Source organism: Triturus cristatus, chromosome 2_2, assembly GCF_964204655.1.
Source record: "Triturus cristatus chromosome 2_2, aTriCri1.1, whole genome shotgun sequence".
Classification (NCBI taxonomy): Eukaryota; Metazoa; Chordata; class Amphibia; order Caudata; family Salamandridae; genus Triturus; species Triturus cristatus.
Genome location: NC_140582.1, coordinates 1050000667 through 1050025804, shown reverse-complemented (window position 1 = coordinate 1050025804; position 25138 = coordinate 1050000667). Strand labels below are relative to the sequence as shown.

Below are 25138 nucleotides of genomic sequence, written 5' to 3'. Positions count from 1 at the left end.
CTGATTCCTGAGCAGATAGTTGGTTATGATTTAGCTGCAGCTTTCAGTAAGATGACCTTCAAGAAGCTGTGTATACCTTTGCAGAGAAATGATTGGACTATAGGCAGGGTACCTTAGGTGCCTCTCCTAAAGGAGTAGGGATTACTCCCAGCCCAAAGAAAATGCCTAACATCGACTGCAACAGTAATGGTGAAAGAAGCTAGAGTATTTAAAAAGCACAGAACCTCCTTTATCTGAGCCCACTGCTCCAGCCAGTCCATAGGGTGGCTTCAGGAAACTTTGTGCAATACAATGCTACGCACATTGTAGAAAAGGGTCTGTTGCAGAAGACTGCCAAGACTGCTAACTTAACAAACCAGTGAGGTGAACAGAAAGCTGATAACTAATCAGACATATTGTTGTGAGAGTGTCAGTTGCCAGAAGCGTCACTCCCGCCCCACAATATCCGATGTTGTGTGCAACATTCAGGAGTAAGCATTGACTGGTCGACCGCACTACCCTATGCATGTCAAAGTCTAAAGAGGGGGATATACCCCAAAGGAGTCCCTAATTTTGCTTCTGTGGGTCCAGTGACAATAACAATACTTGTCACGAGGATTGCATTGTTGCCTCCAAGTTCCAAAGAAGCTTGAGAATTGTAAATTGCGAAAAGGACAGAGCTGGATAATAAAATGTCTGCTGTAGTAATCCCAAATGGGTATGAAAATCCAAAGTCGCCATAGGTCGTTTGTTTTATTCAATGTATTTTTCTTTGGGTCCCCAAAATATTCTATCATAGTCGAAAAGAAAAAAGAAAGCCCACACGTATTTTGCCCCCTCTCGGTGCGCAGGCCTGAGGTTTTTCTCAGGGTGCAAGGGTTGTAACAAAGAGATGTAATTCTGGTCAAACATTTTTGTGGAGTCACAAGGGGAATGAGCTCTCAAAACCGGCGGGGCAGCTTTTCACTGCGACGTATTGTCTGCGGGACCTTAATACATTCCACGTTTTATTTCTCAAGATATGTAAGAAAGTATGTCCTTTCAAGTAGTGGGGTCCGTCAGCTTCAGTGTTAATGCAGTCAATAGCCTGAGAACTGGTCTGTTGGTGCTTGACCCACATGAATAGCAAAAATGTCAAAAAATATTAAACTCATTTCTCCTTGTTCGAGTTGTTATCTAGTTAACAGTCAATGGAACTTTACCACGAACAGGAAAAATTATGGAATTAGTGTCATTAAACAGATATGGAGCAGTTTTAAGATTACAATTAAATAGATCAGTTTGGATGGACCCACATAAAAATTCATTAATACAAGCGTACCTGGAATTGATTGCCAAAGAAAGAGGCGGCAGGTCTGATGAGGACTCACTGCACCTGAAATCCCTTGCATCCACTGGGCCCTCATGTTCACCCGATGCCACTGGAAAGATCATTCCCCGGGCTCGTCTGAAAGGGAATATGCATGAAACTGGGATGTTGAAGACCGAATATGGTAGGTAAACCATTGCCAGTGAAACACAGCAAGTATACTGGCAATCATAAGGAAGCAATTGTACAGCCCATGCATTTTAGTACCCACTTTGGTAAATAAATCCTTACACCACACTGCATATCTTTCTTGAAACTTGTGGGGCAAAAATCAATACAACATCTTTGTTTTACTCCCAGAACCTATGTGCATGGATAATAGTTGCAGAAGTCCTTGAGGTCCATTAAGTCTATCCATTCCTCTGTCTAATGCAACATGCTAATTACACTTAATATATTATATCACATAAGTCTAAACCAATCAGGTTTTAGGCCGACTGTCGAACAGATAGGAAACATTACTTGCATTGTGATTCTGCTACTCTTACTCCTTGCTCTCTCTCCTTCCCAAGGGGTTGGTAATGCCTGCACCACAGAGAAGACTGAAATAAATCTTCTGACATCAATTAGGGTGGTCAGTGTGAGTGTATGTTACCATTGCACAGGCCACACCACTTACATGTGTATCACCAACAATCCGTGTCACATTCCCCCGTTTTTGAGACTTGTACCTTTGAAGCATGGCATAAACGTACATCTGGATGGGTGTTGTGAAGGAGGAAGATCAAGTACTAAGAGCACCAAAACCATCTTCAAGGCAATTTTCGTGCTTGTCCTGCTCTGCTTCCAGCTCATATGGATGGGTAGCTGATTTCACCAGCATGCAAAACACTATAGACCCGGCAAAGCTAGTCTTTGCCACATTGTTGTCTGGTTGATGTCCACCATAGGTCATTTAGTTTATCATTATTCTTTCCAAGTAGAATTTAAGATCCATGAAAACATTCAGGCAGTGTAGAGTTTCCTTTATCAAAGCTGACTGAGATCTGTTTGAAAGACGGAAGGTACAATTTCATAGTTCTGATGAATATTGACAAAAAACTTAGGCTATCCTTCTGTAAAACCAAATAAGGATCTTCAAAAGGAAGCTCACCAGTCCTCCTCACTCACTGTTCAGCAGGGTCTCCTTTAGGAGACTCCTAGATGTGAATTGAATGCTAAGACACTCTATGGAGGCCCATAAACAATGCAGAGGATTTTTAAAGAAATCAATGGATTTTAATGAAGCAATGGCAATTAGTTTGGATCTTATATTGACAGATAGAAGAGCTTTTCTTTGTCATACAAGTACGCAAAGCTTGATTCTGACAAATCTAGCAATGCCTCTACTAGTTTATCAGGAAATACGCATGGTTCCTAAATGGTAGGGTACAGTGGAAAAATAGTTGCAGAGAAAGGAGATTCATAATCTGGATGAACTACATGAAGCGGTGAAATCAACTGTAGAAAGCAAATCAGTTCTGAAAGTAGAAGCAGTTCCAAAAGCCAATTGGTCTTAGCCACAGTGGTGCTAAGACAATAATAAATACTGGTAGCCGTAAGATGTGCGAGTCCTTCCCCCAAATGTACTTTACAGGCTGGTCTCCAGACACAGTCATTGTACAAAATGACGGTTTTCATAGTGTGTAGCAATAGTATTGGTTCTAAGCAGAAGTATCTAAAACATGGGCACAATGAAGTGAGAGTTCTCTGCACCTGGATGCCATAATTGACAGTAATGAGACACAAGACAAAAGTGCAGCCCATGCCTAGAAATGTTCTTATCTTGCACAACAGAAACTGCAGTTCCACCGTTCATCCCTCTCATTTACTAAATGGCAGTTAGCAGGCAGAAGAAACCAGATGCCCTTTACAAGTCCCCACTGAATTTCTAAAGATTACTCTGTCTCACCCTCTCTTCAGCGTCTGGGTCCCCACCCTCCAGCCACAGGAATACAGACACTTCCACTTTCTGGGGAAGACATCCCCGCTCTCCACCATGTGCTATGACACATGTATCAGGTGCATCTAACATGGATTCCACTGGCCCCATTACTCAAACGTACCATAGAGAGTTTTAGTACCACACATGTGCCTCACCTATCTCTCTCTCTTTTTTTCCTGGATTTCCAATACCAGTGGACATTTTCAGAAGAAGGGTCAGTAGACCATGCTCTCACTAACCAAAGAGAAAAATGTCCACTCATACAATAAATTAACAAACCAATGTAAGCTGCTATCACTACTTCAAGCGCTGTACACAAGGCAGGAATAATAGTCCATTGCCTAATTTGAGGGCACGCTTGGAGCCCCACTGAAAGTGCATCATCAAGAACATGCCTCTGCCTCTGCACACATGCTAGGTTAACATAATACCAGGGTCAAAATAAAACTCATGATACCAGTGTCACACGCAATCAAGACTGAAATATGTATCTGCTGTTTGTTAGGAGCATGATACAACTTACTCACAGCGCTGATTTTTTCTCCTCCATTACAAAGGCAATGGGAAGATGTTTGAATAACCTAGGTCCACAGGAGAACCTTAACTAACACAGTTAATACAACTAGGTCTATACTTGCATATTTAAATTAAACACTGCTCCTGTGTGTTCTTTTGGAATGAATTTAAACTTTCTCTTAGAGAAGAGCAAGGATTTATTTCAGGCCAAGAAATAATAATTTCAGTGCCAGTTCATTACATGCAGTGCTAGCTTTTGCTCTGGTTGTAGTTACTGGAAGTGCAGCTCCTAGCAGTGAGCTCCACACTGTTTCGTCACTGTAACTGGCAAAAGTGGTGACTAAAAGGTCTTATTTTTGTGGAAGTTGGAGCCAAGGAGCAACCAGACTAGAGTCCAAAACGTTTTCTGATATGATTATCTTTTAATGTGGCTTTTGCAGTTGGCCCCAATGAAGCACTAGTTGATACCGCTAGGTTCTCATTTCCAGACAAGTAGCAGAGCCACATGAATACAAGACTGATGCTTAGTAGCCTCTACAAAAAAATGTAAGTCTGTGAGATCTCAATCTCAATGGGATAATCATTTTCCTCAGTGTCTTTACAGTTTGGAGGAGGAAATGTCATACCCCTGATACACAAGTTGACATCTTTAGTAAGGAGCTAGTTAAGATACCTTGACAAAGGAAAATTGTAAGTTGTGAAGTGTGTTGCACAATAACACAGATTTTGGTTGGTGTCCTCTGGAAACTGCTTTTATAGTTTAGTTAGTTATGTAACCAGGTAAGTCCACACTATGCAAGTGAAGTAGGGGGTGCCACTACAGACAGCAACTTTGTGAACAGATAAGGAACAGAGATGAGGTCAACCCCCCCCCCCCCCCCCCCAATGGAAAATCGGGGGAACTTTGATGCTCCATTTGGAGGGGAATAGGAAATACTAAACCCAACTTTGCTTGATACAATACCACCATGTGTTAGCATGACCATGTGACTTTGCCCACTATGAGAAGTTATTTCACGACCTACAGATCTAAGACAGGTCAGATGGTGCAGTCATTTTGGAGACAATGAAGTAGCTGTGGCAAACCTCACACCCTCCGCTTTTTTTTAGCCCCCTTGATTGCTAACAAAAGGATAAGTGTTTATACCTCGTGTATAGTTAGCACATTTAGAATATTTTTAAAGGGATGCAGTGAAGGGCATGACATTTGAAAAGAATTTATAACAAGGCCTTTTAAGAGTATAATCAGAATGTACTGGTCTTTGATGATGAAAGACCATTCTTTATGACTGGGGGAGCGTCTGCCACTCCCACAACGAAAAAACTGGTTTTCTTGTTCGATGGAATAACGAAGGACCAGTGGTCATTGAAGAGAGTAATGCAGAGTTTTGTGGAGCCTGAAGTAGTGGCAGATTTAGTGACAGTTCTGTGTCTGGGACAATATCTCGAATGAAAGCTTTGATTATGTTCTGGAAATAGAAGACAGCTTCTCTACTAGTACCTTTCTATCATTGACATCGTGAAAGACTTAGGAGGCTGGGTAGCCAATCCTGGTTACATTTTTCCAGGACAACACCAAGTTTTGGAGGGAAAAAACAGGACAAGCTTAAGGCAATGATTTGTAGATCAGAACGTAAAGATAATATTCTGTAGGGGGCTCCAGAGACCCATGCACAGGATGGCTGCATGGGCTACGAGCACTGCAGGCCCACAATAAAACAATGCTGTGAAAAGTACCCTGGATAAGGCACCCGAGAACAAATAAACCTGCTGGGAAACACTGGCAGGGGACAGCTGTCTGCAGGCTGTGGACAAAGAGTTTCCGAAACCGGAGTGAAATAGGCACCTAGTTGGGCATGAGCATGGTAATGCGCAGAGACTAGGTGTGTCCTGGCTGCTGTGCACCACAGGTGGGCTTATAGCCGGAGACTGCTCCCTTCTGGGCTATGTGGAGCTGCACCATGCTGGGGCCAGCTTTCCTGGAAGCCGCAGGCGAGCAAGCTTAGGCCGAGAAACAGGTGCTAGCACTATGTATTTAGGAGCTGAGCCCATGCTACCGTAACAAAACAGCGCCCTGTCAAGGCCTGTGGCTACTGTCTGGCAGGCAGTCGTGAAGGAGCACCACAGCTTGGACCTACGACTGCGGCGACAAAAATATATGTCCAAAACGTTGAGACAGATATCTTTAGAGGAGGAGCACCTAATGATAGATGCCTTCCCCCAGTAAAATGAGCTGGCACTTGGTATGTTACTTGCAGAACTACAGTTCCACAGTTACTCTAAGTGGAGTTGTGTCAGGGTCTTGAGTTGATCCTTCACAGGCCAATATCTAGTGACGATTAAACCAGAGTAAACTGATCTGTTTAAGAAACAGAAAGCTTTGGGGAAAGTTTTTCTGTTTGCTGCTCTGCTGCTGTGTTGTTCATACGATCTGCCTATGGTTCTTACCAGTGGTCGAGAGCTCCCACTTGATATGCTTAATGGGCAAAATGGATCAAAAGCAAGTGAAGTTGCATTTTGCTGGAATACAAGGCAGTCAGGCAGAGGAACAGCTTTAGGTGCATACTGCAGCACATGATGACAGAGTAACCTTCTTGCTCAATTAAACAAAGTAAAACAAGACTATTGATGGGAAAATTGATAGCCTGACTGTTAGACTGGTTCAAATAATAGAGAAAATTGAAAAGTAACGCAATCAAATATTTATGTCTGAAATGTGAATATCGGATATGGGCGATTCAACAGATTAAATTAAACTGCCCTATATGCCAAAAATCCAATCTGATACAAAATGAAGTAATAGCACACAGAGGGGCGCTCACGCTGTAATAATATACATATCTGTGGAGTTGCAGAAGGCACGAGTAGCATGGAAACATTTGTGAAGCAACTGCTAGAATCCCTGTTTGGACTTTGTGCATTTCCATTTGTGTTCCTAGCGGAAAGGACACATAGGGATTCATTTAGATATCGGCCGACAGGTTACTCCGGCACAACAGAGATGGATATCTTGTCCACCAAAATATAAATCCCATTATATCCTATGGGATTTATATTTCGGGATATCCATCACCATTGTGACAGAGTAACCAGTTCGCCAAGATCTAAATCAGGCTCATAGATCCTTGGCATCCAGACCGTGCCTGGCTCAAAGGGACTATTATTGCGCACTTGCTGAATTACATAGACAGGGGAACAATATTGTGTCTGAACAGGGTCAATCCAGACCTGCAACATAATGGTTCACCCACCGGCTTTCTATCTGGACTTTACACTAGCAGTGCAAGAACTCAGAAGATCATTTCAGGAGGTTAAAAGATTATTGAGGGAGAAGTTGATTATTACTCAACGATGTACCATGCTAAGCTAAGGCTGGGGCATGAAGGGAAAGTGCACTTCTTTACTAACTGGAAAAGGTGCTAGAGTTTATCAAAATGTCTAAAAAACCAACACAGTTCAAAGCAAGGGGTCCTAGGGAATCTTTAAAGACCACAACAAGATTTAATCCCCATACAATATGTCAAAAAACAGTACTAAATCTTGGGGTTTGTGTACAAAACGTTAAGAAGGTGTGACAGAGCACTACTAAGGCTTGGTAAGCCTAACAACACCAAACCAATGGCTATACCTCACAGCAAAAAAAACGTGGGCATATCCCTTTTAAGGACGAAATCCCTCACTCACCAGAGGTGACATGCTTCATCATTTGGGATTCTCCTCCCAAAGGAAACGCCTAGGTCCTTTGGGGGCTACAACTCCCTCTCTACGAGGGAGGAGCTCAGGGATGTTTTCAAATGTAGGTGGAGTTTGCTAAATCCACAAGTGATGAGTAAAGATAATGTGAGTAAGGGTGCAGCGCAAAGAATAAACAAATGTGAAGAAAGTGCAATTAAAACTGGCTAGGGATCGTAAATATTGTATTTTATTCTAATACACCCACTGCCAGAGTTAAAAAAACAGTGCACCAGCGGTATAGATTTAAACCGCTTGGGTAGAGTGAAAAGTAATGGTCAACATGTTTCAGCCTGTAGCCCAATCGTGGGCGTGGCTTTCGTCAGGACCTCTAATGGTGCTGCTGCGTGAATATGTGAGTGATGTAAACACAAAAAGGATACATGAACAGGAACTTAAATCAGTCCATCTGTTCTTCTAGGAAACATTACCTAAGGAAAAAATAAACAAAACACAGAATAGTGTATAATTCAGCTGTGATTCCATTATGTAATACCAGAGGTAAAGTGCTGTGGATATAAACCAAAGTACAAGGCTTACCCGCAGTCTGCTGGGTAAGCAACCCACCTCAACCTGGCGACAGCTCAGGAGGGGGGCACCGCTCTAGGAAGAAACGATGTACAAACCATTAGTTGGTCATCCTATACATAGGTCCCATTGAAAACATTGATCCAGTTCTAGATCTAATATAGGGATTCAGTCATGAGCATATAGTGTGAAAAAAGGGGGGGGGCCACAGTGTGAGAGTAAAACAAAGAGAATTAATGACTAATCGCTGCCAATAAGAAAAAAGTAGCTCAGTGTGGCTCACAGTCTAGAGTCCAAACAACAGAACCAATAAAATCAAATAGGGAACACTAATAATATTTGGCATACACCTGAGAAAGATGTACTTACTGTAAAAAAGTACATCATAACCATGACGCCCAATCTATTTATCCCTTCGTATTGAATTACAATGAACCACAAAGAAGGCATTCTCTTTGCTGTAGATTTTATTAACCAAGAATATTAAATAATGTGCCAAGTTCTAAGGAAATCAGCGTGCTACCAATGCGAATGGCCATTGGCAAAAAGCCCAAGGGTACAACCAAACACACGTCATGTTACCCACGCTAAAATCTACACCCAGAACAAATAGTTATTATCAACCAGCAATGCAAACTCCAAAGGTAGGATCACTCACCTATCCGTCGGTACTCCGGGCTTAAAATGAGCTTGTGACCGGAGATGAGGGCCCTGCATGTGTTTGCAATTTTATACTTTAAAATAATTGCTGCCAAGTAGAAACCGGTGTGGAACAATCGTATCTTGAATAACAACGCGCGTGCGCGAATCCGGAGACGCTTACGGATCGCGCATGCGCAGAGTAGCGCGCAGTCTGGTTATGTCTGGAGCATGCGCGGGGCAAAGAAGTGTCGCTCAATACCTCAAATGCGATTAAAGAGTGACTACAACGAAGCTCCAATGCAAATCGGGCCATAATAGACACACACAAATCACGGAGGGGATACACACAAATATTTTAAAATAATGTATAAATTGATGTACCCAACATGGACAAATTGGTTCTTTGCAATATATACAATCCTGCAAAGATATCAACTCAATTTATAAATCAATTGTGATAAATAAAACAAAGTAAACCAAATTCGTCTGTCCATTATAATGGATATATTAGACTGGAATCTAAGTCCAATTCAGCGGCTCATAATGCAGGAGAAGAATACCCCGTCTCAATTAGGGTGGTACAGAGAATGAAACCAGACTACAAAACCCAGAGATGCAAGTTCATAGAGAAACCCATGGAATCTCATTGTTCAGACCCATATGGTCTGTCTTCAATTTATGAACCCACCATTGTTTCCGTCTGAATAGAAAAGTCGACACATCAGTGATGTGTCTAGGAATAAATGGTTTCTCTAGGACAGACCAATGGAGATCTTGTGGGCCAAGTTGGACTGTCAGGAAATGATTGGTCAACTTTGTTGAGGTCTTCTTACATCTAATAGTACTCTTGTGCTCCAAAATCCGGGTCTTCACATTTCGTGTGGTCATCTCCACATAACGAAGGGAGCAAGGGCATGTAACTATATATATATCAAATTCTCTCTGTTACAATTGGTGTGAGTCGTCAGAACCCAAAGTCTCGGGGAGCCAATCTCAATTTCAGTTGTGTGGGTTGTCTGGGAGCAGACTGCACAAGAACCGCAAGGAAAGTGGCCTCGCACTGGAGGTAAACCCCATAAAGTACCCCGTGTTTCCTCTTTATCTTTATGTAGGCGGGTATGTACTAACCGATCTTTAATATTTGAACTCCGCTTAAAAGCGAAAAGTGGATGGGGTAATGGTGTCGCATCAATATTCAAGATCTTCCAATTTGATAAAATACTTTTCTTGATTTTATGGGAGAAGCTACAGAATGTGTTAACGCAAATGAACCTATCAGATGACTCTTTGCGGAATGTAGACTCTAAAAGAGCTGCCCTACTGTTGTTAGCTGCACGTTTCATGGAGCTCTTGATGAGCTTTTTGGGATAACGTTTGGTTTCTAGTTGGACCGACAGAGTCTCAGCATGCTCCTTGTATTTAGCCATTGTAGAACAATTTCTCTTAACCCGTAGAAATTGACCAAAAGGTGAGTGAGGGATTTTGTCCTTAAAAGGGATATGCCCACGTTTTTTTTGCTGTGAGGTATAGCCATTGGTTTGGTGTTGTTAGGCTTACCAAGCCTTAGAAGTGCTCTGTCACTCCTTCTTAACGTTTTGTACACAGACCCCAAGATTTCGTACTGTTTTTTATCAAAATGTCCCCATGTCCTATAGAAAGACAAGATTTGGCAGCCCGCGCATCACTCAAAATAAACGAAAAGCAGGCAAGGCTGTTATGAGTGACAATGACTGACGTATGGATGGTAGCTACGTCATCATGTTTACTTGTGGACAGTTTAGTTAGAATGCAGCCAGTATCTACTACATTATGATGATCATTTATTGGTTTGATATGAGAGTTAACCATAGCTGCGTACACAGATGATGTTGGTATTAGTCACGTTTGGCTACCCTTTATTGATGACTTGTCCAACCAAGGGGTTGGGTAGATTATTTGTAAACTGCTGGAATATCGAATGGTTTGGTCTTGTGATTTTAGGTTAATTATGTGTGGGCTTTCAGTCCTGGGCCTGAATCTTACTCTTAGGCTCCGTCGTGCGTAGCAGTCCATTGAAGTGAAGATGTGGGACACCATGTTTATCATGTTGAGTTGGTTTTGTTGAATGGGATGTTCATAGAGGATGAGTTGGCGGGGATGGGTTTGGTACATTTTATTTTCAATATTCCTTGTGTCAATACTGAGGTGACATTGGCTGAATTATGTGGAACATTGTTGGATTAATAATTCTTGTAAGGCTCGCCACGTTTTAGCTTATATTGATCACCAAAAGGTCAATTATAGCATTACTTTAGAAGACACACATATCGCCAGCGGTGTGTTCCACCTCTGCCAAGGCACAGGGTTGGCAAAGATATTTCTCATTGTTTTTCACTTACTCCAGTGGTGTGGCAATGTTTATACTTGGGTCAGTTAATTTTACACTACTTAAATGTCTGGAGGATGCGCAGGAACAGTTGTAATAGTGGTGGGAAGTACAGACGGAATGCTGTTGGCACAAATGTTGACAACCCTGAATTCTCTACCCAGGTTATGCTTCTATGTTGTATATTCTCAGATCTCATGATGTTGTGGGGAGGGGATTTTAATTCAGTATGGACACAACAGCAAGATCTTCCAGTTCTGGCAGATTGTTTAGCAAAGTGAGTCTTGCAGTGTCCCATATTATGCACCTATATAATTTGATTGATGCATGCAGGGTGATGTATCATCCAATGTTGTAGTATACATATTACTCAACAGTTCATAACACCAGCTCCCGCATAGACTTCCTTTATAGAACATGATTGCAATGTATTTATTTGGCCAAGGAGTAACGATGTCAGACCACTTGTCAATCATGCTCACACTGAGTGACCTCACCCCATCTAAGAGGGTCAGATATTCGAGGCTGAGGGGTACAGAAATTTTGGGCCCATTATTCTGATCTGAGAGTAAAGCCAGTATAGTAGAATACTGTGTTCTAAACAAAGGGTTGGTTCCTATGGTCGAAAAAGCATCACTGGCAGAATATCGTGCTTATAAAGATCGACTTACAAAAATATGTCAAAAATGTAGTTGACAAAAATATTGTGGTTCTATACTTATAACGCAAATTACAAAAATATAGTGTAAAAAATATAGTTTACAAGAATATCAACCAAAAGCAGGCACAAATATAATTTGTTAATATTCTCTTTAAAGTAGTGTATTTAAAACATTTCATTGTTCAAGTGTAATATAATGCTTATTTCATCATTTTACCTACATATTGTAAATGTATATGTATCTTTATACATATAGATGTGCGCACACACACACACACCTAAATAAAAAATATCACCAATAAACAAAAAAGTTAAACAAATATTAGTAATTACCATTAAATATATATATATATAAGGAATATGCTACTTACCAGTATGCATCTGTTCTTGGCATGTAGAGCTGCAGATCTATACACTGTGCATAGCTCGCCATCTGGTGTTGGGCCCGGATGTTTGCAGCTTGTTTTTCCTCTTGGAAAGTCTTTGGGAGTCACGAGGTCGGTAACTCCTCCTCTGGTTAGCATTGCGCATGGGCTTCGGCTCCATCCTCAGATTGTTTTTCGCCAGCAGGGAAAGATGGAGCGTAGTAGTAACAGTAAAGAAACCCACGTGTATTGTATCTAAATAAGATAAGACTGGAACGGATACAGGTAGCCGGGGAGGCGGGTGGGCGTGTATAGATCTGCAGCTCTACATGCCAAGAACAGATGCATACTGGTAAGTAGCATATTCCGTTCGAGGCATATGAGCTGCAGATTATACACTGTGCATAGATTATATAGCAGTACCCAACCCTAGCGGCGACCACGGGCATCCGTTGCAGTTGTCTGAAACAGTGTTTTTAGTACAGCTTGGCCCACACTAGCTTGTTGCTTGGTTTGCACATCAACACAATAATGTTTTGTGAAGGTGTGTGGTGTTGACCATGTTGCTGCTTTGCAGATGTCATCTAGTGGTATGTTCCCTAGGAAAGCAATAGAAGCCCCTATCTTCCTTGTAGAGTGGGCTTTAGGGGGAACTGATAGCGTTCGTTTTGCTTTGTGGTAGCAAATCTGTATGCATTTTACAATCCACCTAGCTATCCCTGATTTGGAAATAGGGTTGCCTTTGTGTGGTGGGGAGAAGGAAACAAATAGCGGTTTGGTTTTCCTGAAAGGTTGTGTTCTCTGGATGTAGTAAAGTAAAGCCCTTTTAACATCCAGTGTGTGTAAGGCTCTTTCTGCAACTGTTTTGGGTTGCGAGAAAAAGACTGGTAATTCTACCGACTGGTTTAGATGGAATGGAGAAATGACTTTGGGTAGAAATTTGGGATTGGTGCGGAGTACAACCTTGTTGTGATGCGTCTGAAGAAAAGGTTCCTGTATAGTGAGTGCTTGTATTTCACTAACTCTTCTGAGGGAAGTGATGGCCACTAGAAAAGCTGTCTTCCATGTGAGGAATTGCAGCTCGCACTTATGTAATGGTTCGAAAGGGGGTCCCATTAACCGTGTGAGGACTATATTCAAGTTCCAAACAGGTGAGGGTGGCACTCTGGGTGGAATTACTCGTTTGAGGCCTTCCATAAAGGCTTTGATGGCAGGCACTTTGAAAAGTGAGAGGTGCTGCCTGTTTTGTAAATAGGCAGCAATTGCAGCAAGGTGTAACCGAATGGAGGTATATGCTAGGTTACACCTTTGTAAATGGAGTAAATAACATATAATGTGTTGTATGGATACATTTCAGGGATTGTTTGCGTTGTTGTGGCAGTAAATAACAAATCTTTTCCACTTTGCTGCATAGCACGCCCTAGTAGTAGGGCGTCTAGCTTCCCTGATAATGTTCATGCAATCAGGGGGAAGGTTAAGGTATCCAAATTCTAGGACCTCAGGAGCCAGATCACAAGGTTGAGCTGAGCTGGGTCCGGGTGCCTGATCTCTCCATGGTTCTGGGTTAGGAGGCATGGTGAGAGGCGTAGCTTTTGGTGCGGTACTACTGAGAGTTGCAGCAGTGTGGTGTACCACGGTTGTCTGGCCCATGTTGGAGCTACTAGGATTAGAGTTAGGGAATGCTGCTGTAGCTTCCGCACCACTAATGGAATTAGTGGGAGAGGTGGAAAAGCGTATGCAAATTTGTTTGACCAGTTCATCCATATCGTATTGCCTTCGGACAATGGGTGTGGATATCTGGCGGCGAAGCTTGGGCATTTTTTGTTTTCGTGGGTGGCGAATAGGTCTATGTGTGGATGCCCCCACTTCTGAAAGAACGGGTGAAGAACCTGTGGGTGAAGTTCCCACTCGTGGATCTGCTGTGTCTGTCTGCTCAGCAGATCTGCCACGGTGTTTTGTACTCCTGGGACGTGTTGGGCTAGGAGAAAAATCTTTTGTGGAATTGCCCATCTCCATATGCTCTGTGCTAACTGAGAGAGCTGTGGAGAGTGTGTGCCCCCCTGTTTTTGAATGTAGTACATGGCAGTCATGTTGTCTGTACGAATGAGGACTGCCTTGCCTGAAATCTGCGCCTGGAAGGATTTTAGGGCGAGGAAGATCGCCAGTAACTCCAGATGGTTTATGTGGAGCAACTTCTGTTGCGGCGTCCATGTGCCCTGTGCTGTGAGATGTAACAGATGAGCTCCCCAGCCGGAGAGCGGTGCATCTGCCGTTAGGATTATTTGTGGGACCGGGTCCAGGAATGGTCGACCTCTGGAAAGGTTTGTGGTGTTGCACCACTGCAGAGAGCGATGGGTGCGACCGTCTACCAACACCAGATCCGTCAGCTGTCCCTGGGCCTGGTTCCACTGGCGCGCCAAGCACTCTTGGAGTGGGCGCATTTGGAGTCTTGCATGGAGCACTATAAAGATGCAAGAGGCCATCATCCCTATGAGCTGCATAAACACTCTTGCTGGGAGAGAGTGTTGGGATAGGAATTTTTGACGCAGCGCCTGTATTTTTGCAATCCTGGTAGGGTTGGGATAGGCTATTGCCTTTGAGGTGTCTATGGTGGCACCGAGATATTGCTTTGTGTGTGATGGTACCAGGTGGGATATTTGATGGTTCACTGTGAAGCCTAGCTGGTGAAGTAGTTGGACTGTAGCGGCGGTATGTTGCACACATTGCTGGTAGGACGTGGCTTTTATGAGCCAATCGTCCAGATAGGGGAAGACGTGAATGTGCTGTCTTCTGAGGTATGCAGCCACTACTGCCAGGCACTTGGTGAACACCCGTGGTGCTGTTGTGACCCCGAACGGGAGCACCTTGAACTGGTAGTGTTGTCCGTCTACCACAAACCTGAGGTACTTTCTATGAGATTGGTGTACTGGGATGTGAAAGTACGCGTCTTTCAAGTCCATAGTGGTGAGAAAGTCGTTCTGGGAGAGAAGTGGAAGAACCTGTTGGAGGGTTACCATGTGAAAATGGTCCGAATGAATGTAAGTGTTTAGAGGTCTGAGATCTAAGATAGGTCGTAGGGTCTCGTCTGTCTTTGGAATTAGAAAGTACAGGGAGTAGACCCCTAAATTTTGTTGATTTATGGGGACCTGCTCTATTGCTCCTTTTTGCAGGAGAGAGATCACCTCTTGTGTTAGTAGCGCAGTATGTTCTTGCGACATAGGGCGGTGCCTGGGTGGAATGTTGGGGGGTGTAGATGTTAATTCTAGGCAATACCCTGACTGAATAATTTGTGTCACCCATCTGTCTGAGGTGATTGTCTCCCAGACGTGGAGGAAATGTCGTAGTCTGCCTCCGACCGGAGTGGAATGGTCTGGAGGGAGCGGGGGAGTCATTGGGCAGGAGGTGTGACAAAGCGGGCGGTATTTGTTTTGCCTCTGCCCTTATTATTATTGCCTCTGTATCCGCCTCTTTGATAACCCTTCGTGAAGGTAGACTGAGGAGGGGATTTATAGGACGTGGACGCACTGTCCGAGGAGTAGCCTCTGCCCGTGCCCCGAAAGGAAGAACGGCGAAAGGAGCGCCTGGGAGTCTGTGTTTGTAGGGCTCCCATAGATTTCGCTGTGTCTGTATCTTTTTTCATTTTTTCCAGGGCTTCATCTACTTCAGGACCAAATAGATGATCTTGGTCGAATGGGTGATTTAGTATAGAGGCTTGAACCTCTGGTTTAAACCCTGAAACCCTGAGCCAGGCATGGCGACGGAGAAGGACACTGGTGTTTATGGCCCTGGAGGCTGTATCTGCAGCATCTAGGGCACATTGTATCGAGGTATTGGTTATTGTCTTTCCCTCTTGAATAAGTTCATTAGCCCTAGTCTTGTACTTTTCAGGGAGATGGTGCATGATGGTCTCTAGCTCATCATAGTGCGCCCTGTCGTATTGGGCCAACAGTGCCAGCGTATTGGCAATACGCCATATATTGGCCGCTTGTGACACAGTGCGCTTCCCTGACGCATCTAGGAGCTTGGACTCTTTGTCAGGTGGGGGTGCCTCGCCTGACGCCTGAGAATTTGAGCGCTTCCTGGCTCTAGATACCACTAGGGAATCTAATGGTGCAGGGCCCTTAATGTAAGAAGGGTCTGTAGGGGCGGCTTTGTATTTCTTTTCTATCCGAGGGTTTAAGACCCTGGTCCTAACTGGGTCTTTAAAAACCTCAGGGGCATGTTTAATTACGCCATTTAACTTAGGTAGAAGGGCAGTGGACCTATGTGTATCGTCAAAGGTGTCTAGGAGGAAGTCCTCCTCTACTGGGTCGGTATGTAACTCCACCCCGTGGTAGTGTGCTGCCCGTTGTAACAAGTGGTGAAAACCCAAGGAATCTTTGGAGGTGGAGAGGGTGGAGGAGGTAGAGGAGGTGGAGAAGGCACCCTGAAAGGAGAGGTAGCAATGTCCTTTCTCTTTGGAGGTGGAGCCGGCTTGTCCAAGTGTCTCTTTTTTGAAGACAAAGTCAAGTGTCCGGTCTTTGGATCCTTGGTGAGGGTTTTTTGCAAAGGATCCGGTGTGAAGAGCTCCTGTGACACTGGTTGTTCGGTCGGCGCCGAAGGTTTCGGGGCCGACGGCTTTTTAGGTTTTTCGAAGCCGTACTTCCTGGGAACCTTCGTTTTTTTGGTCGGTGCCGAAGAAGGTTTCGGCACGGGAGTGTCGGTGCCGAGGGTCTTGTGATGTTTGGTCGATGCCGGAGGAGTAGGTTTTGGCACCGAAGGCTTCGGTGCCGGGTTCGGTGTGGAGGTGGAGGCCGATTTTTTCTTCGGTGTTTGTCGGCACCGGTGGTCGGCTGGCTCGAGCCCGAGCTGCCAGAAGGCTTAGAAGGCTTCTTTACCGGGCCCGAAGGTGGGGTGTGAGAAGCAGTGTCCTTGGTCTTGCCTAGGCCCGGAGGCGAAGGTGTGACCGATGCCTTTTTCGGTATCGGCGTGGGCGTGGGAGGGGGAATTGTACTCACGACTTGCTGCGCCGGGGTGATGTCCTCCACATCGGAGTCGTCGGCCTCGGAAGCGCTGACGAGGTCGTCGTCCTCCTGTTCGATGTCCTGCTGTCCCAGAGCTTCGACATTGCCTCCGAAGATGCCTACTGGAGCGGAGGTCGAGGAGTGCGCCATGTTGCGTCTAGCCCGTCGATCTCAAATGGTCTTTTTTGAGCGAAAAGACTTGCAGGCGGGACAGTCTCAGGCCTCGTGTTCTGGGGAGAGGCAGAGGTTGCACACCTCATGGAGATCGGTGTGGGGAAACTTGGACCCACATCGAGGGCACTTCTTGAAGGGAGTTCTTTCCATCAGCCGAGACCGGAGCCGGAATAGGCCCGAAGGCCGCCGTCGACCACCGGAATCGAAGAAGACCCGAAGAGAAGATGAATAAGATGATTTATGTCGTTGAAGAAGCTCAATGAGCGAGGATTTGTGCGTCGATCGGTGAACTGGGAAGTTCGGAACCGGAGCGCGAAGTTTTACATCCGAGCCCGATGGCGGAAAAAAACAATCTGAGGATGGAGCCGAAGCCCATGCGCAATACTAACCAGAGGAGGAGTTTCCGACCTCGTGACTCCCAAAGACTTTCCAAGAGGAAAAACAAACTGCAAACATCCGGGCCCAACACCAGATGGCGAGCTATGCACAGTGTATAATCTGCAGCTCATATGCCTCGAACATACAATTAACAAGCATATATACAACCAGTAAAAATACTTAACCTAAAATATCCATTTTTGGACTTATACTGTACACTAAATGTCAACACAAAACAAATTTAACATTTATTAATAATATGTTAATAGTTTAAAAAAAATATTATAAATACACAAATTGAAACACTATATATCAGCAGCATTATGGGATCTGGAGTCTTGGTGGGGTTTCGAGCATGCGCTCGAGTGGCTTTGAGGTGCAAGTATACTCATCGTCCAAATCAGTAACCCCGCAATTAGACTCGGTTTGTCCGGTCCCGGTGCTTTGAGAACTTTAGATTTGGGACATTTAAATCATGGAAAGAAACATTTTTCACTTAGTAATTGAGGTCAGAGGTCATGTTTTTGCAGACTTGACATTAGTCCGGGTGAACTCTCCACGGCTTGGGCGGTTACTGTGCGACATGAATTTTAACGGTAGACAGCTTTTTAACTGTTTATTTTTTGTGACGTTAATAATGACAACACAGGATTATAAGTTTGGTGATATAGTTTAATGATGTAAGTGAATCCCATCATGACAAATGTTTTATGTGATGTCCAGCAATAATTATCTATGCTGTCCACATTTTCAGTGTTACGAGCGAATTCAATTGCAAGTAATGTACGCAATTATTCATTTTTGTTACGCCTTACCTCTATTAGGGTTGTTGTTTGGCAGTGGGCAGCATATACATGGTGCATTTGGGCCGTTAGTTGATTACACATACCATAATATGTTTTCTTTGTCTACACATTAGTCAGGTGGGAAGGGCTTTATAAATGAGATGTGAAAGTATTCCAAACTAGATCGACAAAGGCCTCTTGAAGGCTGAAACGCGTCTCTCCTGATGCTTGGGATTGAGGGTGACAACTTCCAATAAAGTGATGTTGAATCCTGAACCACTTGTGTCCGTGCTTCCTTCCATGGTGTCACTGTGGGAGGAGGATAATGTGCCGCCCTCTGAAGTAGGTGGTGAAAACCTAGTGAGTCTTCTGGTGGTCATGGCCTGGATGGATATAGGTCATCTTGTGGGACATCTGGAATGTCTGGATTAGTATAATCATCCCAGGGGTCTGGGGATCCTGTAGGGGTGGGGTCTTGTGGCACATCTACTGGGTCGTAGTATGGGTCCCCCTGATCCTCATGGTCTGGAGACGGTGTCGGTGAGCGATGAGGCAGGGGTGGAGAAGGTGGATGGGGCGGAGGTGGAGAGGGTGGAGGAGGTGGAGGAGGCGGGGAAGGCACTCTGAAAGGGGAGGTAGCACAGTCCTTCCTCTTTGAAGGTGGAGCTGGTCTGTCCAAATGTCTCTATTTAGAAGACAGTGCCAAATGTCCAGTTTTTGGATCCTTGGTAAGTGTCTTTTGTAAAGGATCCGGTGTAAAAAGCTCTTGCGACACTGGTTGTTCGGTCTGCGCCGACGTTTTCGGGGCCAACGGCTTCTTTGGCTTATCTGTGCCATGCTTCTTAGGAACTTCCGATTTTTTGTTCGGTGCCGAAACAGGCCTCGGCGCGGGAGTGTCGGTGCTGAGGGCCTTCTGATGCTTGGTCTGCACCGAAAGGCTGGGTTTCGACACCGAGGGCTTTGGTGTGGAGCTCGGTGTCGAGGTAGAGGTCGATCTTTTCTTCGGTGCCGAAGGGTGTTTTTCGTCACCGCTGGCATGCTGGCTCGCGCCCGAGCCGCCGGAAGGCTTACTTGGCTTCGTCACCGGGCCCGAAGGTGGGGTGTTCGAAGCAGTGTCTTTGGTCTTGCCTAGGCCCGAGGGCGAAGGCGTGACCGAAGCCTTTTTGGGTGTCAGCGCGGCTGTGGGAGGGGGTATTTTACTCACAACCCTCTGCGCCGGGGTGATGTCCTCCACATCCGAGTCGTCGGCTTCGGAAGCACTGACGAGGTCCTCTTCGGTGTGCTGGTGTCCCGGAGCTTCGATGTCGTCCCCGAAGATGTCGACTGGAACGGAGGTCAAGGAGTGCGCCATTTTTCTTCTGGCCCTTCGATCTCGAATAGTCTTTTTAGATCTAAAAGACTTGCAGGCGGGACAGTCTCGAGCCTCGTGTTCAGGGGAGAGGCAGAGGTTGCACACCTCATGAAGATCGGTGTAGGGGAATTCGGACCCACATCGAGGGCACTTCTTGAATGGTGTTCTTTCCATCAGCCGGGACCAGAGCCTGGAGAGGCCCGAAGGCCGCCGTCGATGACTGGAATCGAAAGTGCGTCGAAGAAGAAGGTGATTGAGGAGATTAGTATCTAAACAATACCGCGGAGAGCGAGGATTTGCTTCGATCGTCGAACTGGAATGTTCGGAGCCGGAGCGCGAAGTATTACATCCGAGCCCGATGGCGGAAAAAAACAATCTGAGGATGGAGCCGAAGCCCATGCGCAATACGAACCAAGGGAGGAGTCACCGACCTCGTGACTTCCAAAGACTTTCCAAGAGGAAAAACAAACTGCAAACATCCGGGCCCAACACCAGATGGCGATCTATGCAAAAGTGTGTAATCTGCAGCTCATATGCCTCGAACATATATATATATATATATATATATATATATATATCTATAGTCACTTAAAAAACCATAGGTTTCACACAGGTTATAGTTAGGTGGACATTTCACTCGTAAAAAACCAATGAAATTCCCCCGTTATAGTTAGTTCAGATAACTATAACTCGCCCGCCCGCTATCCACTGCTCATGACGTCACATATTACATCACTCATGACATGGTCAGTGGCATCACTCATGACATCACTGATGACATCATCCTTGTGATAAGAGTGGCGGTCGCGCGAGTTATAGTTATCTGAACTAACTATAACGGGGGAATTTTATTGGTTTTTTACGAGTGAAATGTCCACCTAACTATAACCTGTGTGAAACCTATGGTTTTTTAAGTGAATTTGCAAGGTTTTTTAAATGCTAATTCCTAACTATAACATGTGTGAAACCTATGGTTTTTTAAGTGAATTTGTACGTTTTTTTAAATGCTAAGTTATGTATTTATTAATATATATTTTTTGTTCAAGGTTTTTCACCGTGCGCGCACCGTGCGCGCGCTTTGGGCGCACCGTGCGCTTCGAGCACCGTGCGTGCGCGTTGGGCGCACCGTGCGCGCACCCCGCGATTTTTATTACAAAAAATTAAATGTTTATTTCACCCATGGGGGTCCTTCTGTAAGCCCCTGACAAAGGCTAGGGGGTCAGGAACTCTCTTCCCTGCCCCCTTTTCACGTTTTCCACCTTTTTTCCCCGTTTCCTTTTCAGTGCGAGAGACAAAATGGCGGCCGACACTTCCTGATTTCGACCGATTCGAAGGTTGACTGAAATCTAACAAGCAATCAGAATTTCGCTTGCGCACGGCTCCGTGCGCGCACGGTGCACGCGTATAGATATTTATATGTTTTTAAATGATATTTTCTCAGGAAATACTGAACAGATTGACACCAGACCTGCAAAAGGCACTTCCCTGACCTGAGGACTACCTCTCTCCCAAATTTCAAGTCATTCTGTTCAGCCGTTCGGGCTGTACCTTCGACTAAAGGTCCTATGGAAAAATGCATGGGGAAAACACGTTTTGGGACCCCCTTTTTTCTCGGCCCCCGCTTGATGAATCACCCCGAGACTTTCAGGGTAGGAGCTGAGCAGAGCGCCCCATTAGTTTTGAAAATTTCGCGAAGATTCCTCAACCGGCGCCAAAGTTATTCAAAATAGAATTTTGAGATTTCCTATGGAAATACGGTCCTAACTATAACTATCTATTGGCGACCGCCAGTAGATAATATATTTATATATATATATATTCACTGAAAAAACCATAGGTTTCACACACGTTATAGTTAGGAATTAGCATTTAAAAAACCTTGCAAATTCACTGAAAAAACCATAGGTTTCACACATGTTATAGTTAGCGGAAATTTTACTGATAAAAAACCAATGAAATTCCCCCGTTATAGTTAGTGCAGGCAACTATAACTCACGCGACCGCAATCCTCTGCTGATGCTAATACTGTATTTAGACACTTATTTGCCCATGTTTTCTTCCATACATTTTTAGCTATACATATATTACAAATATTTTTTTTTCATAAAGACACATATGTCATCAGCAGAAGATTGCGGTCGCGTGAGTTATAGTTGCCTGCACTAACTATAACGGGGGAATTTCATTGGTTTTTTATCAGTAAAATTTCCGCTAACTATAACATGTGTGAAACCTATGGTTTTTTCAGTGAATTTGCAAGGTTTTTTAAATGCTAATTCCTAACTATAACGTGTGTGAAACCTATGGTTTTTTCAGTGAATTTGTACGGTTTTTTAAATGCTAAGTTACTTTACGCCATTCGTGGCGTGCGCGCCCACTTAACGCAGTTCGTTCCGTGCGCGCACGGTGCGCTTCGCGCACCGTGCGCGCACAGTGAGCACGCGGTGCGCTTCGGGCACCGCGCGCCCACTTTACGCAGTTAGTGCCGTGCACGCACGGTGGGCACGCGGTGCGATGACAAAGCAAGAAAGCACGTCAACAAATCTGTTTCTGCTTTCCTCCGTGACTATGGTATGGGTGCCATTTACCACAACAACTTGCGTTATGACATGCAAGACATTTATAGAGGAGATGGTGTGCACTTCAATGATGAAGGGAACAGAGTCTTCCTCTTGAACCTTAGACTCTGCATCGGTACTTACTTGTAGGTACCACTAAAAAATCATTTCATAAACACAACGGCTCTTTTTAGAGCCCCCTAATATCTAAACACTTAAATCTGATTTTCATTTTTTTTTTTTTTCTACCGTACGCTTACCGTAAGCTTACCGTACGCGTACCCCGTGATTTTTTTTAAAATCAATAAATGTTTTTTTTGTACTTTTCTGTCCTTCTTTGACCCCCTTACAAATGTTAGGGGGTCTGTAACTCTCCTCATTGCCCCCTTTCCTTGTTTTCACTCTTTTTTTTCAGAGTGAAATACACAAAATGGCGGCCGCCGCTTCCTGGTTTCGGCCGATTCGAATGTTTACTAAGATCTAAGAGCCAATCAGAATCGCGCTCGCGCACGCCACCGTACGCTTACCGTAAGCGTACGGTAAGCGTACCGTAAGCGGGCTCAGATATATATATTGATTTAAAGGCTATTTTCTCAGAATCTACTGAACAGATTTACACCAAACCTACAAAAGGCACTTCCTTGACCTAGGGACTACCTCTCTGCCAAATTTTGAGTAATTCTGTTCAGCCGTTCGGGCTGTAGCTCGTTCTAAAGGTCCTATGGAAAAATGCATGGGAAAAACGCGTTTTGGGACCCCCCTTTTATCTCAGCCCCCGCTTGACGGATCCCCCCGAGACTTTCAGGGTAGGAGCGGAGCGTAGCGCCCCACCTATTTTGAGAAATTCGCGAGGATTCGTCGACCGGCGCCAAAGTTATTCAAAATAGAATGTTGAGGTTTTCCTATGGAAACGTGGTCCTAACTATAACTACCTACTGGCGACCGCCAGTAGGTAATATATATAACCTACTGGCGGTCGCCAGTAGGTAGTTATAGTTAGGACCACGTTTCCATAGGAAATCCGCAACATTCTATTTTGAATAACTTTGGCGCCGGTCGACGAATCCTCGCGAATTTTTCAAAATAGGTGGGGCGCTACGCTCCGCTCCTACCCTGAAAGTCTCGGGGGGATTCGTCAAGCGGGGGCTGAGATAAAAGGGGGGTCCCAAAACGCGTTTTTCCCATGCATTTTTCCATAGGACCTTTAGACAGGGCTACAGCCCGAACGGCTGAACAGAATTACTAGAAATTTGGCAGAGAGGTAGTCCTCAGGTCAAGGAAGTGCCTTTTGTAGGTTCGGTGTAAATCTGTTCAGTAGATTCTGAGAAAATAGCCTTTAAATCAATATATATATCTGAGCCAGCTTACGGTGCGCTTACGGTACGCTTACCGTACGCGTACGGTGGCGTGCGCGAGCGCGATTATGATTGGCTCTTAGATCTTAGTAAACATTCGAATCGGCCGAAACCAGGAAGCGGCGGCCGCCATTTTCTCTCTCGCACTGAGAGAGATGATTAACAAACAAAGCACAAAAACATTTAAAGGGGCTGTTTTGACAGCTCCCACACACATAGCCATGTACAGGGAGTCCCCAAAGATTCCCCAAGGCCAAAAACTGAATTTTTATTTTTTCGCTAATTTCGCCGATTACGCTTACCATACGCGTACGGTAAAAAAAAAAAAAAAAAAAAAAAAATATCCACACTAACCCCACCCCGTGTGCAATTGGTGACCGAATGTCACCAATTGTGCATGGCTTATCACATAAGTAAAAAACGAAAAGATTAAAAAAAAAAATTAAAAAAAAAAAAATTATCCACACTCTCTCCACCCCGTGTGCACATGGTGCCCGAAGGGCACCATTTGTGCATGGCTTATAACTACTGCGAAAAATTAAAATATTACCTTTAAAAACGAAGTGCATCATATGTCCTCCATGTGCGCACGGTGCGCGAAGCGTATCGTGCGTACATGGCCCATCTAGCGTAACGTGGGCACGCGGTGCGCGTAGCGCACCGCGTGCCCACCGTGCGTGCACGGCACTAACTGCGTAAAGTGGGCGCGCGGTGCGCAAAGCGCACCGCGTGCTCACTGTGCGCGCACGGTGCGCGAAGCGCACCGTGCGCGCACGGAACAAACTGCGTTAAGTGGGCGCGCACGCCACGAATGGCGTAAAGTAACTTAGCATTTAAAAAACCGTACAAATTCACTGAAAAAACCATAGGTTTCACACACGTTATAGTTAGGAATTAGCATTTAAAAAACCTTGCAAATTCACTGAAAAAACCATAGGTTTCACACAGGTTATAGTTAGCGGAAATTTTACTGATAAAAAACCAATGAAATTCCCCCGTTATAGTTAGTGCAGGCAACTATAACTCACGCGACCGCAATCTTCTGCTGATGACATATGTGTCTTTATGAAAAGAAAATATTTGTAATATATGTATAGCTAAAAATGTATGGAAGAAGACATGGGTAAATAAGTGTCTAAATACAGTATTAGCATCAGCAGAGGATTGCGGTTGCGTGAGTTATAGTTGCCTGCACTAACTATAACGGGGGAATTTCATTGGTTTTTTATCAGTAAAATTTCCGCTAACTATAACCTGTGTGAAACCTATGGATTTTTCAGTGAATATATATATATATATATATATATATATATGCTATTCCTATGCTTAAGACTTTGCTGTAGAAATGGCAAAAGACTTTGTTCCTTTCTATCTCGGCGTGGATAGCACTGTGCTAATCCTATGCTTAAAAGCTTTGATAGAAAAGAAGACATTTGAGGTGAGCAAATTTAGA

General features: G+C 44.5%; 1 protein-coding gene across 2 annotated transcripts in view; it reads right to left on the bottom strand.

Annotated features, from left to right (window-relative positions):
- Positions 1-25138, bottom strand: part of MXD4 (MAX dimerization protein 4) — a 355430-nt gene that overhangs the window by 272269 nt on the left and 58023 nt on the right. Inside the window, exon 3 of one of the 2 annotated variants that reach the window (XM_085642548.1) lies at positions 1301-1426. The exons of the other annotated variant lie outside the window; for it this stretch is intronic. Coding sequence (XP_085498674.1) covers positions 1301-1426 — 126 coding nt within the window. The remainder of the gene's footprint in view (positions 1-1300; positions 1427-25138) is intronic. 2 annotated transcript variants of the gene reach the window in all.